At 47.5% G+C, this 17,871-nt stretch overlaps 1 protein-coding gene across 1 annotated transcript; it reads right to left on the reverse strand.

The window, feature by feature from the left end:
• Nucleotides 1-303: 303 nt before the first annotated feature.
• Nucleotides 304-5,706, reverse strand: LOC142572988 (uncharacterized). Its single transcript, XM_075682473.1, has 10 exons — nucleotides 5,031-5,706; nucleotides 3,769-4,087; nucleotides 3,369-3,534; nucleotides 2,823-3,213; nucleotides 2,589-2,753; nucleotides 2,248-2,434; nucleotides 1,910-2,152; nucleotides 1,320-1,491; nucleotides 789-937; nucleotides 304-724 (listed from the first exon to the last, which is right to left on the reverse strand). Exons 1-10 carry the CDS (start codon nucleotides 5,358-5,360, stop codon nucleotides 561-563), a joined length of 2,286 nt encoding a protein of 761 aa, XP_075538588.1. The 5' UTR covers nucleotides 5,361-5,706; the 3' UTR covers nucleotides 304-560.
• Between the last annotated feature and the right edge of the window lie 12,165 nt (nucleotides 5,707-17,871).

The raw sequence follows: 17,871 nt of genomic DNA on the forward strand, positions 1-17,871 counted from the left end.
ATATGCTGCATATCGGCAATTTGCATATCTAATATGGAGAAGAATGGGCAAACACAAGAGACGCATTCTGCCAAGTTGTGTCCTGTGTGCTATCCGGAAGAAATATCCATCTCATAATGGAGTGTACACGGGGTTCAAACATTTTTCAAGCTGCGTCGAAGTAAGTATTTAAACATGTTAGTAAAGGGACTGAATTACTGCATGCACCGATCTTGACATTATGAACCAATATGAATTGCATCACTTACCAATTGACTTTACAACTTTCATGCATGTAGTAAATGTTTTTGGCACAATAAAAAGTGAATTTGGAAGCACATATATATTTTATTCAGTGTCATTTTATCTGGTTGCCACACATGTAAAATAGAAAAACAGCCAACCCTAGCATACACAAACACATATTTATAAAGTTATTTACATGGATGTCGTGAAGCTGTCACAAAGGTAGTTTGTCATGCACTGTGTCATGAGTCTACAATGGCTTGTGTTAGGAGCAAACCAGCTTTTCATATTGTTGGCATTCTCATTGCATTTTGCTACAAGACCATAATATCCAACTACTTGTTGAATCTTGTTCTCCGCCTGTTTACAAGCTCTTCCTTTGATGCTTTAGGAAAGCGGCTGCTGAGAGGTGGCGGAATCTTCGCATTTGTGGTCCTTCTCGTCCGTAACACTGTGACAGCGTCCAGCATAACCACTTCCAGTAGTCTCTTCACATAGCCTGCATTAGGATTTCACAACACAATGTATGTGTGAAGAAATAAAGTGCAATATCATCAGCTTACCATGTGTGGGTTGCTCCTTTACAGGACAGGCAACCGCATTGCCTCCTGTGGCTTTCGGGTATTTCACAATCCACCTAGAAGTGCCATCCTGTGTGCATGCCTGCCTTCTCTCACTGTTCTCATTGTAGTGCATGGCTGCTAACCGAGTCCTGGAACAGTTACATTTAATCATTTTGTCACTTCAGGCCATTGAATCGTGAAACAATTTGATGCATCCAAGAGATGCAGGAGACAAAATACAGAGTAGAAACAGTGATTGGTAATTAAACAAACTACAGCCAGGCAAACAATCTGTGGACCACGGCTTGGACTCCAAAAGCAGCCAAGCATTGACAAATCTGCTATTAACGAATGCTTGATCACTGTAATGAACCATTGTGGCCTCAGTATAGTTTATATACTACATTTTTTTTATTTCATATGGTGTTCATATATTTATCTGGTATAAGCAGTTTCTTCACTGAAACACACTGCTCGCTTGATTTCAGTATCTCATCAAGACTCAACTGCAAAGCTGAAATATTTAGTTACCTTGCCACCATTCCTTCAAAGGAGTACTGGCACAACTTGGGCGCAAAATGCAGCAGCACGCTATGGAAAGCTTCTAAACCATAGGTCTGGAACTTCGTTGCTAGTTGTGGCAAATCTCTCAGGAGGGCCTTGGAAGTCGCTACTTCCTTCAGCTTCTGGAAAGCCTTCGACTCTGAATGGAAAGTGTAGAAGCACCAGTGCCAAGTGTATACACCAGCCATATGTGTGGATAAGCAAACTGGCTGCTGCACGTGTTATTCCACTGAGGTAGTAACATTACATATTACAGCACCAAGCTAATATATTTTCTTGCATCATAATATATGCCATTATTCCGACTGTGACAACAGAGGTGGCACTTTTTCAGCTGGCAACTTCCAAAATCAGAAAACAAAACTTGTGCATGCGATTAGAGCTACAGCGGCATCTATAGCAAGAAAGAATAGAAAGAAAGAAATACGGATTCAACAGCAAAAAGCTACACAATATTTCTGAAGTGGTCAGACATCATGTACTCGCATGACACTGCTTGGTACAGCTAATATGTTCTTCATTGATGTATGTTATATTTCCATCAAAAGGCAGAGTACCTGTGCTAAGCCAATTCCGCGGTTCAATGTCTCCATGAAGACAGGATGGAAACAGTGCATCCTCATGGCTGTGAATGTCTCTGACATGATTTAGCAGTGATTTCCACTTCGGAACAATTAGCTCCTTGTGGCCCTCACTTGAGGCAGCCGACCAATAGAGGTGGTTCCCAACAGCTTGCGTCCACTCCTTGAGCTCTTTGGAGTCATTTCTCTTAGCCACAGCAAGCAACTTTTTGTGAACACCTGAAATTTAAAAACATATATGCATGCCTTTCTTGCAAGAATGCATAATGCAAGTAAAAATATTCTGGTCCAGTCAAGTACAGACTACATCATACCTTTAACGACATGCCAGACATCGAATTCATGCGTGATGTCGGACCTCTCCTTCCGAAGAAAACACTTTATCTGGGCATGCCGGTCGGTAACAATAGACGTCACATCAATGCGGTGATCCTGGAGGAAGCTGAGGCTACGTTTCAGGCCTTCCAGCTCCATATAGCAGCTTCCGCCTACTTCATTGGACTGCAAAACGTGACAATTCAGTATGTTTTACACATAACAATGGTCTGTCCTCTATAAACAGAATGAAAGTGAAGTGATTATTTGCTGCGTAGACTTATCTTTTAGCACTGGTTGTTACAGATATAGCATGCTATAGAACACAGTTTAAACAAACCTGCACAAGTTCAAAATGCAGTATTTTGTTGCGCTGAAGATCCAGAAAGGAGTATGTTCCGAACTTTGCGCTAAATCCAGGTGAATCGGCTCGCCCATCACCGGCAAGTCTCACTTTTTGCTCCCCTATATCCACAAGCAACAGTTGCTGTTCGTTTTTCCACACCTAAAGAAAATTCCCACTAAATTAAGCACATGTCAATTGCTTTAAATATCTTTTAAGAAATATGCTTACCTTCCCAATGGCAGGCCAGAGGTGAGAACGCTGAATGTTGAAAAATGTCCTCTCTCCGAATACTTGTACCCCAACAAGCGAAAGCATCCGGAGGGTAGCAGTTGGGTTGCACCCAGAAAATAGTATGGCTGCAGAAAGCCGCAGGTTGAGCACAGCCAACTGCTGAATGCAATTTTGATTTTCCCAAGAAATCGTGTGGCCCGACTTGCAGACTGTAGTCATCTGAAAAAGAGTTCCTTGGCACTGGACATGACATGTGCAAGGTGCAAAGCACTTGCGGCAGAAATTGAAAAGCATCCTAAGCTGTTTCTCCTGGACTAAAATAATTCTTTCATTATCAGGAGCGTCACTGCAGTCCTCACTGCAATTCCTTTCATCGGAGTCGATATTCCTGGAAAAAAACAACAATCTTTCAGCTAAGGTGCGTAGCACAGACCAAGGGAGCTTGCAAAATAACTGCGTCTGTTGTGCGCACTGACCCAGTGCGATCGTAACAAGCCAAATTGAGAAAGCATTGCAATTTTTTACGCCATTGACATAACGTACCCCTTTTTCCAGTCACTCAAGGGGCAGTAGTCGTCATCACGGCTGAATGAGTCGCCATTGTCACAGAGTTCCTCGTTATCACTGTCCTCGGAGCTTGCTTCACACACTGTAGTGCCCAACTGTACCTGGGTGGCCACACTAACCATCGAGGCACCAACCTGAACACCTGGTAAAAAATTGAAGTACATGAACAGGAGTTATCAGGACTGAATGAGGTTAATTTCATTCAACTAATACTATGTCCACCGACTCAGCTTTAGTGAAGCTAAAACATTTGTAGTATTACGGAAATACGATTCCCTTATTACAGCCCATAAGTTATCCCACTAACTGAAAGAAAGCATGCAGCTGGTACACTGAAAAAGGCATGCCAAGTTTAATAGAGCATATATATACATACCTATAGAAACACCACAAGACTTTGTCTGTGCTTCCTTTGATTTGCATTTTCTTTTCATGTTCACTTGTGATGCCTTAGAGCAGTTTTCAGGATGAATAATGACTTGAAAGCACTTGTCGTCACCTTTATGGGAGATCAGTGCTGGTTCTTGGGCACCGTCTGCAAGTGGCAAGTTTCTTGTAGCGCAGTCATGATCTGTGATGTCAACTGCCATGAATTCTTGATCTTCACTGTCACCTGGTGTGCAGTCACCTGGTGTGCAGTCACTTGGTGCGCAGTCTTCAGTGCAAGCCGTGTTGCCTAACAGTTCATTGAGAACCTGAATATGTAGAAAAAGAAAACCATATGATGCTCTTGCTGCAAACAGGACAAAGGAAAGTGCACTTCAGTACGAGTAAAATTTTTCCATGTCTTGCAAAAATAATTTCAACGCTAGCTTTATGGAACAGATGAATTTTACAGCTGCGTTGCAAATCACACATGTCATCTCTAGGCGAAGAGGCACCATCTATATATGCGTTAGCTTCTCCATACTTGTATTCATTTAGGTAGCTAGAATAGGCTTTAATGGTTGCCATATAGCTAAAAAGTCTGCTCCCAGACCTCCGTGACACCTCTCTTGAAGGTTATGAAACATTGGAAGGAAAGAGGCTACGTAGACTACCCTACTCCTCCGCGTTCATAAAGGAAGTGTCTCTTGCATTGTGGTTTTCCTCATCTTTATTTTGAAATGTGCCACTCGATGCTACAAGTTTTTTTATGTTTTATTTGCCGGGAGCCGGGAGCCTTCTCGAGGCAAACGCTTTCTCGGCGCTCCGAGGACGAAGAAAAAGGTGCCGCGCCAATTTTTTAACATAATTTGGCCACAGAGGACTACACATGAATCCTATAATGCTTGAACTTAAATAGGACCAAGCGAGCGCATCTACGTATCGCGTTTTCACACGTACGAGCTTTCCGAGTAGAATTACGTGCGGCGCGCAGTCTCCGGTTGCGAATTTCGCATAGCGTAGCCGCAGTCTCGATATGTGATATGATGGGAGAGCTGCGCACGAGCCTAACCTTGAAACGCTTTCTTTAGTACGGTGCCGTTTGCTACCGTTCTCGTACAAGCGCCGTTTAATTCAAGCGTAACGCCTCACTGTTACCAAGAACCGGTACACCAGCTCAAACTCCATTTATCTGAAAAGAGCATTGTAGCAATCACTAGCTTACACGTATTAAACTACACTGAACAATGGTTCGCGCAGTCAGGTTCTTACCTCAAGCTTCCTTCTTTTCGCGAAAGCTGGCCTTGACAGCGGTGACGAGCTCCTTGTGTACGCGAACACTGACGGCACTGCGCCGGGCTTTAGACGAGCCGACTTGACTGGCAAACCCAACGCACGTTTTAACGACAAATTCTCGTGATAATCGTCGTCACGGAAGTGGTTGGAGCACAGCAGTGTTGTTCTTGAGGGCTTGAAATTCTTTCGCTTTACAGCAGCCTCCCACTTCCTTAAAAGCTTCTTGTCTTGTGGGAAGCAATGGAAGACAACATCGTCGCGGCCGCTGGTGTTCGTGCAACCGTAGGCTGCACAGAAAGACGGCATGATCGGCCCACCACATCAGTTGATGCTGCGCACGTTGACCACCACTCTACATACACACAGACGCACCAACAAAGAAATGCAGGGTCGATCGAAGCAGATTACGACGGCACGCACGCAGAAACAAGCACGGTCAGGCACGGTCGCGCAGGCTGCGAAGGAGCAAAACACTAAAGTTGACGTCACAACACGGCGGTTTCCGGTCTCCGCTCGCATCGTCAGCGTCAGCAGCAGCGCGCGGCATTCGACGGGGGGCGGAGCTACAGCGCAATTTCAACCGACGATTACGTCGCTCCTATTTGAAAAAAAAAACCCAAATTTGACCTACATGGTTTATAAGGTTCCCGCATCCGTATATGAGCGTCTTATTGAATTCGACAGACTCTTCAGCTTCCCTTTAAACCTCTACTCTTGTGCAGCGCGACGGTCAGGTTTGGTCGAACTCGGGAGGAACGTGAACGCTCGCTTTGGCGGCACGAAATTTTGGGGCAAAATTTGGGGTTCCCAGTTGAGTGGCTTGCGTAGAAATTTTGGTAGGAAGCCTTGTGGGTTAACAGCTGATTCCGGGCGTTTGCACGCTGAGCGGTATTGTGTTGCCGGGATCGACTCTTCTGGGCAGGTTGTTGCGAGATGGTTGCAGGCATTCCAAGCCGCCACGGCGCATATCGAAAGAGGACTACCTCCCGTCTACGTTCGGATATCGCCGGGCACGCAAAGCGGAAGCGCGGAAACGTGCACGCTTGCAGTCTCGGAGGGGCGCGCATGCGTGCAGACGGCGGTCTCGACACCAGGGGTTCACCGCTGGCTGGAAGGGGAGGAGGGTCGCTTTGCCACGCGCTCGCGCATCCCGCAAACGTTTGCTGTTTACTGTACGCTGAACACCCACTGCGCGCGGTCGCCGCGATGGAGTCACCCGAACCGCCTTCTTGCGTGAAAGGTCGGCAGTCGCTGAGAGTGAACTTTGGGAAATGTGTCCTTATAGTGGGCTGTCTGTATAACCGAATGGAGCATAACAGAAAGAAGCCTCAATGCAGCGATCGCACGGGTTTGCGGTGACCGACGCGCTTCTGCATTCATGTCCGCGCACAATGTTTCTCCTTCGCTGGGAGTGCGTTTTCGCACCGTGCCGTGAGCTTTAGGCCGCAACATATGAGCATTTGACATTACACAAGCAAATATTGTTGCGAGGACGCTATCAGAGCTGGCCAAAAATAATTTATGTTGTAAGTAGGGGCTTCGACGCCTACTGCTGCGACTTGTGATGTGCCGTCGTGACGATTCAATTTTTTTTCTAGTCTTGGACATTTCAATGTCATTACTTCTCACGTTGCGTCGCACTGTATGCATATCGGTCTTCTCAGCAACCAATTATGCGCTGCTTCTTTTCTAATAATCCAGTACATTTCATTGCTCGCTTCTACACAAGCACGAGCATATACCACGCCTTTTTTTAACGTGCTTCTTATCTTTCCCTTTCCATGCCAGTGAGCTTGCCAGCATCTAGCATCAACAAGTTCATAGACCAAAGCTTCGTGATATTATAGCCGGGCCGCGCGCGCGGGCGAGCGTCTCAGCGCGCTCTTTAATTTTGCTACTCACCGAACATCGCCGCCCCGACACCGTATCAGAAATGTTCCTCGCGAAAGTGCTCTCTGCACATTCGAGTTGTAGCCGATGGCTGCTTGCCGGTTCTAAGTTTCGCAATCCAAGCTTCACGCAGCTTCTTGTCCTGCGGGTACTTGTGAAGGCTGACACCGGGCTCCGTTGTGTACGCCCGGCACTGTGGCACCGAGCCGTAGCCTACCGTATTGGAATCCTTCAAAGGCAGCGACTACCTATTATAGGGCTTTCAAGTGTTATCAAGCACATACCCAAAGCAGGAAAACCTCCCCACTTGATCAGAACCGCAGCGCAGATGGACTTTAAACTTTGGTTTTCAGCTCGCTTCGTCACTTCGGAAGCAGTCGACGCGGCCGCTGTGTCCACGTGATCCCTCATGCCACGTGACGCCGACGGCGGCGCCACCTTTCCCAGTGGTTGAGCTCGCCCCCAATAAGTCATAACGTCAATCCGCCTTTTGCGATAAAACCCCTTAAACTTCGTAAAGTAGTGCCACGCTTTGAAGAATGCCGCCTCCTCCTCGCACGCTCTGGCCGAGGCCGACGCCGCTATTGGGCTAATAGCATCACGCGGGCCCTCGCGCCATGCATCAGCGCCATTTTTGCTCGAGAAGCATCTATTGGCGGCGAGGAGTTACGGAGTCGCCATCTATCGGAAGCGCCTCGCTGGCGTAGTATGAGGGATCACGTGGCGCGCTCCTCATTGGTTTTGCTGTCAGCGCTCACTGAAAACACCACGCGCGAGCTCTCCCGATCATTTCTGTAAGTATTTTAGAAACGAGAGAAGTTTTTTACTGTCTAAATAATAATCTTGGGCAAACTGAAAGCACACAATCGTTTACAGACTCTATCTCTTTACCGAATACGTACAGTGAACGCCACAGCGCGCGGTCGCCGCGATGAAGTCTCCCGAACCAGCTTCTTGCGTGAAAGATAGGTAAACGCTGAGAGCAAACTATGTGAAATATGTTCTTATAGTGTTTGTATAACTAAATGGAGCGTAATAGAACGAAGCCTCAATGCAGCGATCGCGCAGATTCGCAGCGACCGAATGCGCGTCTGCATGCTTGTCCGCGCACTGTTTCGCTTTCACCGCGCGCGCGTTTTCGCACCGTGCCATGAGCTTTAGGCCGCAGAATATGAGCATTTGACAGTGTACAAGCAACCATTGTTGCGTGGGCGCTATCAGAGCGGTTCAAAAGTAATTTCATTGTAGAGACTTCGACGCCTACAGGGACTGTGATGTGCCGTCGCCACGATTCAATATTTTTTCTTCTAAATTCTTTGAATTTTCAATATTATTTCTCGAGTTGCGTCGCACTATGTTTATAGGTGTTCTCAGCGTGCAATTTCCCGCTGCTCCTTTTTTTGTAATCCAGTGCATTAATTCATAACATAAACATGACCATATGCCATGCTTTTTCTTAAATGTGCTTCTTACCTCTGCCTTTCCACTCCACTGAACTTGCCAGTATCTATAGCATCGACAAGTTCATGGACCAAACCATCATGACATTAGTCGGGCAGCGGACTGGATCGAGCGTCTCAGTGCGCGTTTTCAGAACATCGCAGACCGGGTGCCGTAGCAGAAATCTTCCTCGCGTCTGTGCTTGCTGCATACCCGAGTTGTAGCCGATGACTGTTTGCCGGTTTTATGTTTCGCGAGCCAAGCTTCACGCAGCTTCTTGTCCTGCGGCTACGTGTGAATAAGTCTGACACCGGCCTCCGTTACGTGCGTCCGGCCCTGCGGCACCGAGCAGTAGCCTACCATGTTGCGCGCCTTCGAAGGCAGCGACTACCTATTGTAGTGCTTTAAAGCGTGTAGATTTTTATCGTGTAGATATAGCGTAGCTGCACGGTGAAAAGAAGGACATGAAGGACAAGGACAAAAAAAAGAAGAGGCACCGGTGGCGATTTTTGCCGCAACCTCCGCTACTGTTACGGCTACGCCGGTATTTTTTGGTGGGGTTTAATTTATGCGTGAATTGCCAGACATACCACTCTGGTCTACGACCGAATGAGTTACGTCAGCAACCACAGAGCGTCATGCTTCTAGCCGCTTTAAGCTGGTTTGAAGAATGACGCAGCGGAGTTAGCAGCGCCCCCCAAGTGCACATCCCACGAATTGGAGCCACGCTCCGGGCAGGGGAGACACTTGTACCCTTTAAGCGGTGGGTCTCCGCCGATGGTGGGATTCGAACCCGCCACATACCGAAGCCGAGGCCGGCGCCCTAACCACTGCGCCACGACTTCGGTGACATTTCGAAGGTTAACATCGTGTTTTGTGTGCGGAAACGCTTTCTCCCCCTTACCTACTCTGGAATCCTTTTGTTCCCTTCTTGCCTGAGGCAAATCTGCCCTTTTCATGGTGCGACGGCGCATGCGCCCAGGCCTAGCGGATTAGTCGCGAAACATCTTGGAAGGGTCGGGCGCAACCCCGCGTGCCGGGAAGTCCCCTGTAAAAGAAAAAAAGAAGTAAGCACTCGGACGCACGCCGCTACAAACGCTCGTGTGATGTCTTGCCTTGAAACTCCACTGGTAGGTCGTCAGCGTCAGCGCGGTGCCGAAAACGTGTGTAGCTTAAGACTGCAAGTCAACTTTTAAACAGAAAGCGACTAGGTTGTCGTACGGAGTGCGCCGTGAGGCTACGTTGTTGCCGCCCTCCATTTATGGCTGGCCAATTCATTAACGAAAAGTCCTTGTGTTACACTTGGGCAACGCTTTAAAACATCACGTTGACGACGAAGTCTTGTTGCAAGGGCGGCCCTCACATGCTGGTGGTGGCAGCGCGCGCGTGGTTTCACGTAGCCATTCAAGGCGCGGCAAGACTGGGTCGATACGAAACCGACTAGACGCTCACGTCAACGACTGACCCACTGTTCAGTACAATGCGTCACTGAAAGCACAACATCATATCAGGCCGAACACGACGCAACCGACGAGCGCGAGTTGCCGCACTGCGACGGGCTTTCTTGTCAACAGCACCGAGAAAATCAGTGCGCCGGCCATCGTTCGACCGAAGCCTAAGCGATCGGCTATCAAACTGACGACGCGAAATGGCGACAGTGCCTTCGCTTGTATATATAATTAATCGCCGTCAAAGTGTGGCAAAAGATGCCTAAAAGTTGAAATGCACAAGATTCAACCCTCCCACGCCGTCCGTGCACATGAAGTTTCAGTCAATGCTGATGCTGTTCAGCGAATGTTAAGCCCAATGCCGTCGTGCTCGTGCACCCACTGTTGGCGCACTTGAGCTGAAAGGGAAGCAGTTAGAACGAATGAAACAGCTTTTATAGCTCAGTGCTGTCGTTCGCGATTAGAAATCGACTACACTGCACTACGCAAGGCGCGTATACACTATAAGCGGCAAGCGGTGGCACCGCGTCACAACACAATTTGCTGTTTTCACAACGACGGAGAAAAAAAGTTACGGCCTGTCCGTTTAACGGAACACACCGTTTTTCATTTACGGAAAAGTGTGCGGCAACGTTTTACCTTCATCTTTCGCCGTAAGCTGACACATTCTTTTTTACAGTGTATAGGCGTACCGACGGCCTTTTACAACTGTGAATACATGCTCGTGAACCACAGGAGTACAAATCGAAACACGCGAAAACGAATATAAGTGCAAATGTAGAAGAAATAAATGGACGCAAACTACGACCTTTTCTTTTTTTCTATTCTTTTGTTTGCTTGATGAAAATCTGTATTGGAACATTGCAACTGTTGTCGTTACGTTATTTGCATCGGTGCAAATACGCTTGGATAGCTTCCCAATCTTATTAAAGAGGATCGATGTGTGCATTTTTTAATATCCCTGGTGTACATACTCTTAGTACATGTTTGGACTGTTGATGTACAAGGCGGTAAGAATTGCTCCTCAAATTACTGCGTAGTTGACCATTTCTGGGCACAATCGATAACATAACAGCAACGCAAAGGCACGTAACTTGCTAGTAATTACGAAACTATTTTCAAATTACTTCATGACACACTATCCGCATACCGAATATAAGGCGACGAGCACTACTAATGCTTATTTATATCTCTTAACCGCTACGTCTTTTTTATGCGGCTTTGCTGAAGGCGTGTTTATGCATTAGTCTTGCGCAACATTATTTCATCAGCGCAAGAAACAAGTACAATAGGCAAACCCTCAACAAGATTGGAAGAAAGCATTCAACATAATCCTAGCTCTCTTGTGTAGCCTACCTTTGCTTATATGCCCATGCCCTCGAAAATTCATGCGTATATCAGCGGATACAAGTAGACGCGATATAAGGGCCAAGAACACTTCTACATGAAAACACGTGAAAGTATATTGTGTTTAATCACAGAACCACTGTTGAAATACTTATTGAGACAGCAGTATCCAAACTATGCTGGCTGCGTTTTGCGGCAATGCTATCCATCATGCGCCCGTGCTCGACCTGAAGATGTATGTGGTGGATCGGCCCCCGATAACTGGCTCTCGTGCACATTTAGCCCTCCTCCACTAAGGCATGACGTCATCCTGCGTTCATGCCACATCTGATCAGGCAGCTCGCTTTCCTCCTTCTCCCCTTTTGACCTGTGTTGTTTATTCTACCCCTGCATTTTATTCAGCGATATATCAAATACATCTATTAAAAAATATGGAGCACGCTTATGCTTCGCGTTTAAGAGTGGCACGTTACAGCATTCAAAGATCTCTGACTGCTTCTCACACTTCCCGGCAACTGGAGCATATGTACCTGTAATGTTTAGCGGGAAACGTCGACTGCGAACGCTAGGCACGAAGGGGGGATTTCTGGAAGAAATGGGGCTTCCAGCATGCGGCCCGATGGATGGATGGATGGATGATTGTGGCTCAACCCTTTGAATCGGGCGGCGGCGGCGCGCGCCACCTAGCCTTTAATGGTTCTATATGCATGCATACCTATGTATTTACTCCTTTACTTTTGCGTTGATATTGTCCACCAATCAGATAGCCTCCGTTTAGTTATTTCTACCTGTTCAAAGTCTATTCTACTTTCACTGTCTTTAAAACCCAAGGCTTTGAATAGTTCCCTGTTAGATTCAACTGCAGGGTGAAGTTGTTTACAAGCAAGTATCACGTGTTCCGCCGTTTCCTCCTCCTCTCTACACGCCTCGCACACCAAATCTATCTCCTGGTATTTGGCTCGGTACGTTTTAGTCCTCAGTACACCTGTCCTGGCTTCGAACAACAATGAGCTTCCCTTAGAGTTATCGTAAATATTTTCTTTGGCTATTTCTTGCTTAAACGTCCTGTACGTCTCCAATGCCGATTTGGTTTGCATCTCTGTACTCCACATACCCCTCTCTGCCTCCTTAACCTTTTTCTTGACAGATGATTCCTTACTTGTTCCCCCGCTACTGCCCAAGTATTTGCTTGTCAATTTTCTAGTTCGCTTCCTCCACCTCGTGTCAACATTCCTCGTGTATAAGTAACTGGAAACCTTCCTAGCCCACCGAATTTCCCCCAGTTTTCTCAATCGCTCCTCAAATGCTATCTTGCTACTTGCCTCTCTGCCCTCGAAAGAAGACCATCCCAGATCCCCCTGCACTCCAAGATTTGGTGTCTTGCCATGTGCTCCCAGAGCGAGCCTACCCACACCACGTTGCCTAATTTCCAACTGTTGCCGGGTCTCTGTTCTAATACATAGAACTGCATTGGCAAAAGTCAGGCCTGGTACCATTACCCCCTTCCATATCCCTCGTACTACCTCGTACCTATTGTAGTTCCACAGTGCCCTACTCTTCATAATCGCTGCACTTCTGTTACCTTTAGTCGTTGGATATTTTTCGTACTCTGTCAGATACTCAATGCCATTATTTATCCACACCCCAAGGTACTTGTATTTATCGACTATCTCCAGCGTGGCCTCCTGTATCTTATGCTCGCCGCAACTGTTATCATTAAAAATCATGACTGCTGATTTTTCTTTGCTAAACTTCAAGCCTAACCTGTCTCCTTCTGTACCACATATGTCCATTAATTTCTGCAGATCTTCTGCATTGTCAGCCATTAATACAATATCATCCGCGTACATCAGTCCTGGTAATGACTGTTCAATCAATTTTCCTTGCTTGAGAAATGATAGGTTGAAGCCGAGTCCGCTTTGCTGTATTTTGGCCTCTAGACCTTGTAGGTACAGCATAAACATCAGAGGTGACAATGGGCACCCCTGCCTAAGCGCCCGCCTAATCATCACAGGCTCCGAAACCTGCTTTTCCCATTGTATAATCACCCGGTTACCTTTATAGATATCTTTTAAGAAATTGGTTACTCCATCTTGCACTCCTAAAGTTTCCAGAATGCCCCACAAGCCCTCTTGAAGTGCACTGTCATAGGCTCCCTTGATGTCCAAAAAAGCCAGCCATAGGCGTCTGTGTTCCTTTTCAGCTATTTCAATGCACTGTGTTAGCGAGAACAGATTGTCTTCTAGCCTCCTATGCTTCCGGAACCCATTTTGTAGCTCTCCAAGTACCCCCTCGTTCTCTACCCATGCCTGCAGTCTGTCCTTTATAATCTGCATAACCACCCTGTAAACCACTGACGTCACTGTTATAGGCCGGTAGTTATTTATGTCAGCTTTGTCCCCCTTTCCCTTATATATCATTCTCATCCTACTTAGCCTCCATTCGTCAGGTACTTTACCATCCAGTAGCATTTTGCTCACCACCTCCCTCAATGCTTTCTTAGATTTCGGGCCCAATTTCTTTATTAACATAATTGGAATACCATCGGGGCCTGCCGATGTGCTACTTGGTACTCTCTTCTCCGCCCTTTCCCACTATTTTTGTCCAAGCGAAAGCAGTGGGTTGACCGGGCTATCCCTCTCCGACGTACTGCATGTACCATTTGTCTGTTCTGTAAATTTTTCCCTCATCATGGTTCCTATATGCTCCATTGCCGCCTCTCCTTCTAACCGAGTACCTTGAGCTGTTACTATATACCTCTGCTCTTGGCTTGTCCTATTACCCAAGGAGTTCAGATGTTGCCAGAATTTTCTAGCTGCCTGTTTATCTTTTTTATTGCTTATTTTTGACAGCCATTGGGACCCTTTTGTCTTGATTTTCTCGTTGATCAAATAAGATGCTTCCCTTTTGCATTTTATGTAGTTTACCCATTTCCTTTCTACTTCTGCTTCAGGTTCTCCCTTACTTTTGGAATACCTGTGTTCCCTGGAGGCTTCCTGACGTTTCTTTATGGCCTTCTTAACCTCTTCATCCCACCAGCTCTTGAGTTTTCGTATCCCTTGCCTTGTTTTCCTGACTCGCGCCTTACCTAGCTCACGCTCAAATAGTCTCATTAACTTTGGGTAAGTCCAATCAGTTTCAGTACTCTCTGATATTTCCTCTTCAATTTGTTTGGCCGCTATTTCCACTTCGTCTTCTGAGTAAAAAATCACGTCTGGCGTTTCCTCGCGCGTCGTTCGTGCTTTAGTTTCCCTCTTAAAACTCAACTTGATACGTTTGTGGTCGCTACTCATACTTCTGGAGCCCTGTTCATCTATAATCATGGCTCCTAATCTATCGTACATCCTTTGTGACATCAACGCATAATCTATTGTCGAGTGTCTACCCCCTACCTCCCATGTTATGATCCCGTCACACTTTTCAGTAGAGTTACAGACAACTAAGTTAAGCCTCTCACACATATCCAGCAGCATGTTACCTGTGGAGTCTGTGTACCCATCCATATCTTCAACATGCGCATTCATGTCTCCTAATACAATTGCTTCACATCCTTTTCCTAGCTCATTGATGTCCGCTGCTATACAGTCCAACATTTTTTTGTTTTCCTCTTTAGCATTTGATCCTGTCCAAAGGTATACAAAGCCCAGAAGTGTTTTCGCTCCTGCTACTTTTCCTTCTAGCCATAAATGCTCCTTGCATTCCTGTTTGACCCTTTGCCAATTTGTATTTTTATGAATGAATGCTCCAATTCCCCCACCCTTTCTGCTACCCTGCACTCTGTTGCAGTATTCCCATGCATAATCAGGGTTACAGGGCGGTTGTTCCATGTCCCTAAGATGTGTCTCTACAAACCCATAAACCATTAAGTTCTCCTGCCTTAGTTGTTCTTCGATTTCCTCCCATTTTAGCCTATTTCTGCCACCTTGCATGTTAATGAACCCTATGTCTGACTTAATTTGGCTCTTGCGCTTATTCCTGTCACCTCTCCTACAGTACCGATGTTTGCGCGTTTGTGGCTCCTACCTCGAATCGTCCACGCCTACACTGCTTCTTTCAGGGCTCTGGGTCCCCCTAAAAAAGCTGTTGCCTGGCGACCCATCCTGCTCCCTATCCTTTTGCCAGTGGCACCACTGTAGTGAATACCATCCTGCACAAAAGGTCGGAAGCCGGTTCCGTACACGTCCCTGTTGACCTCCATCACGCTGTACCCGAGTCGTCCGCTCAGACTCCTAATGACCCGATTGGCCTCAACCACCCTCCTTTCTACCTGGTAAGCCTGGCCCTGGACCTCTGGGATAGTGCATATGGTCACATGCACCCTCCCGGAGGCCTCTCTAAGCTTACTCAGCCCAGTCTCAATGTGCCTCTCAAGGTCCTGGCTTCTCCCCTTAAGCACGTCATTGAGCCCAGAATGCATAATGACCAAGCTGTCGCTCTCCGTGCTGACCCCAATTACTTCCCGCGCCTTGGTAATTGCTTCCGCCATACCCTTGCCCGCTTGCACCTCCACCTGTACTCGCCCGTCCGCCTTCACTCTCGCCATCACGCCCTGTTCGGCCCTCCCCACATTGGAGTCCCCTATCACCAGGACCCTTCTACGTGCAAACCGTTCGACTGCAGCCTGTGCCTGCTGCCCCTCCCTTTGCGCCCGCTGGCGCCCCTGTGGCTGCAGCGTCGCCTCACTCGGGGCGCGTTGTGCAGCTTCACTATAACTACGCCGTTTCACCGGCGGCGAGCTGACGACGGCTTGCTTTGGCTCCCTGCCTCCCACTTCGCCTGTAGGGTCTACCCTACTTTCCGAGTTTTTGCCAACACTTTGTTGTCCTGACCCGACCTTCTCCGCTGCCCGCGTCTCCAGCGCGTCGAGCCGCCTTTCCAGTTCGGCGCTCCTTTCTTTTTCTGCCTCAAGCTCGGCCACGGTCCTTACTAACTGCGCGGCCTGGGCCGCCTCCACCTTGACAAAATTGTCAACTTTCGCCTGCAGTGCTACCCGCTTCTCCTGTTCCTCCCTCAGTTCTGCCTTAAGTTCGTCGAACTTAGCCGCCCAATTCCCTTCCAGTTTTTGGACGGCTTCCCTGACGCCCTCGCACGACCTGCACGTGAAGCTAGACCCCTCCGCGTCTGCTAAATTCTGGAACTTAGTTTCGTCGAGGAAGCACCATCGCAGGCACTCGTCGCACTGCACTTGCTCCCCGTCCCCCGCGGCCTTCGCGTTCTTCGATTTCATCGCTAGGCCTACGTCCCGAGGCCCAACGAGGAACTTCGCCAAATCACTCAAGCAAAGCCGACCTCGACCACTATCCCAAACTAAAATAAAGAATTGTCACTCCCTACCCCATGCAAGAATCTGAGGAGCTAGCTGAAATAATTAACGAAGCCTATCAATAGGTCCCTCCTACCAACTAGGCCTAACGGGGGAGCCGCCAGACCTAGACAAAGCCGGTGCGTTTGCTACTCTTACCAAGAATTCAAAATTTGCGCCCCTACTCCATGCAACAGAAAATATTTCAAAACACTAGCTAATAAAGATAAAAAGGTACTTAGCTACGAACGAAGTCGCTGAAGCCTCGACCACAGGAGCGTCCGTACCGCCGTCCGCACCGTGATTCAACTTTGACCATTGGGTATCTGCTGGTTGTCGTACCGATGAGAATAGAGCACAAGCCTCTTCGTATGTGCCCAAATTGTCAATTTTCTGCCTGTTACAATATGGATACGTAGACGACTTGAGGAACTGCGAACGTGTTCGAACTACAACATAAGCGTTCCGTATGTGACATAGGAATGACCCAATTCATGACCAGTCGTCGATAAATAATGTGTCACGTTCACGCCAGGTATGCGTACTCCTAACAAGCTGCTTGAGCCAACCATAACGCGATAGCGTTAAGGGCCCAGTGTCCCACAATATCTGGTGTGGGAACCCAGATATCTCGCCTTCGCCGATGCGGCGAAGGCGAGCGCCATCTGGAGGCATTGCAAGGAACTGGGCGCACCATTCCGTCGCCCCCGAGATACTCACGATCCGGCGCCTGCAAATGGCGGACTCCGTCGACGGTCCATCAATGGTGAAGCGCTGTGAAAGGCGTTTCTTTGAGTTTTCGCGTAACATAGTTATATTTTCTTGTATTGTAAAATTACAATCCGTCACTATCATATCTGTCGGTTTGTGTGTATGTCGTACGTTACGATTTTTCGGCGTATTTCAGATTGAGGCATTCAATTCAGTCGCCTTCTTGCGCCAAATGGAGGACCTTGGTATGGCTGGTTTGAAAATCTTTTGTCTAAACGACGTCCGACGCCGGGTTCCCACACCAGATATTGTGGGACACCGGGCCCTTAACGCTATCGCGTTATGGTTGGCTCAAGCAGCTTGTTAGGAGTACGCATACCTGGCGTGAACGTGACACATTATTTATCGACGACTGGTCATGAATTGGGTCATTCCTATATCACATACGGAACGCTTATGTTGTAGTTCGAACACGTTCGCAGTTCCTCAAGTCGTCTACGTATCCATATTGTAACAGGCAGAAAATTGACAATTTGGGCACATACCAAGAGGCTTGTGCTCTATTCTCATCGGGACGACAACCAGCAGATACCCAATGGTCAAAGTTGAATCACGTCCAGTTTGATATTGTGATCGGTAGGCTGACGACCATTTAAACTAGGCAAAATTGCTAAATAAA

This window comes from Dermacentor variabilis, chromosome 2 (genome assembly GCF_050947875.1).
Source record: "Dermacentor variabilis isolate Ectoservices chromosome 2, ASM5094787v1, whole genome shotgun sequence".
Taxonomy (NCBI): domain Eukaryota; kingdom Metazoa; phylum Arthropoda; class Arachnida; order Ixodida; family Ixodidae; genus Dermacentor; species Dermacentor variabilis.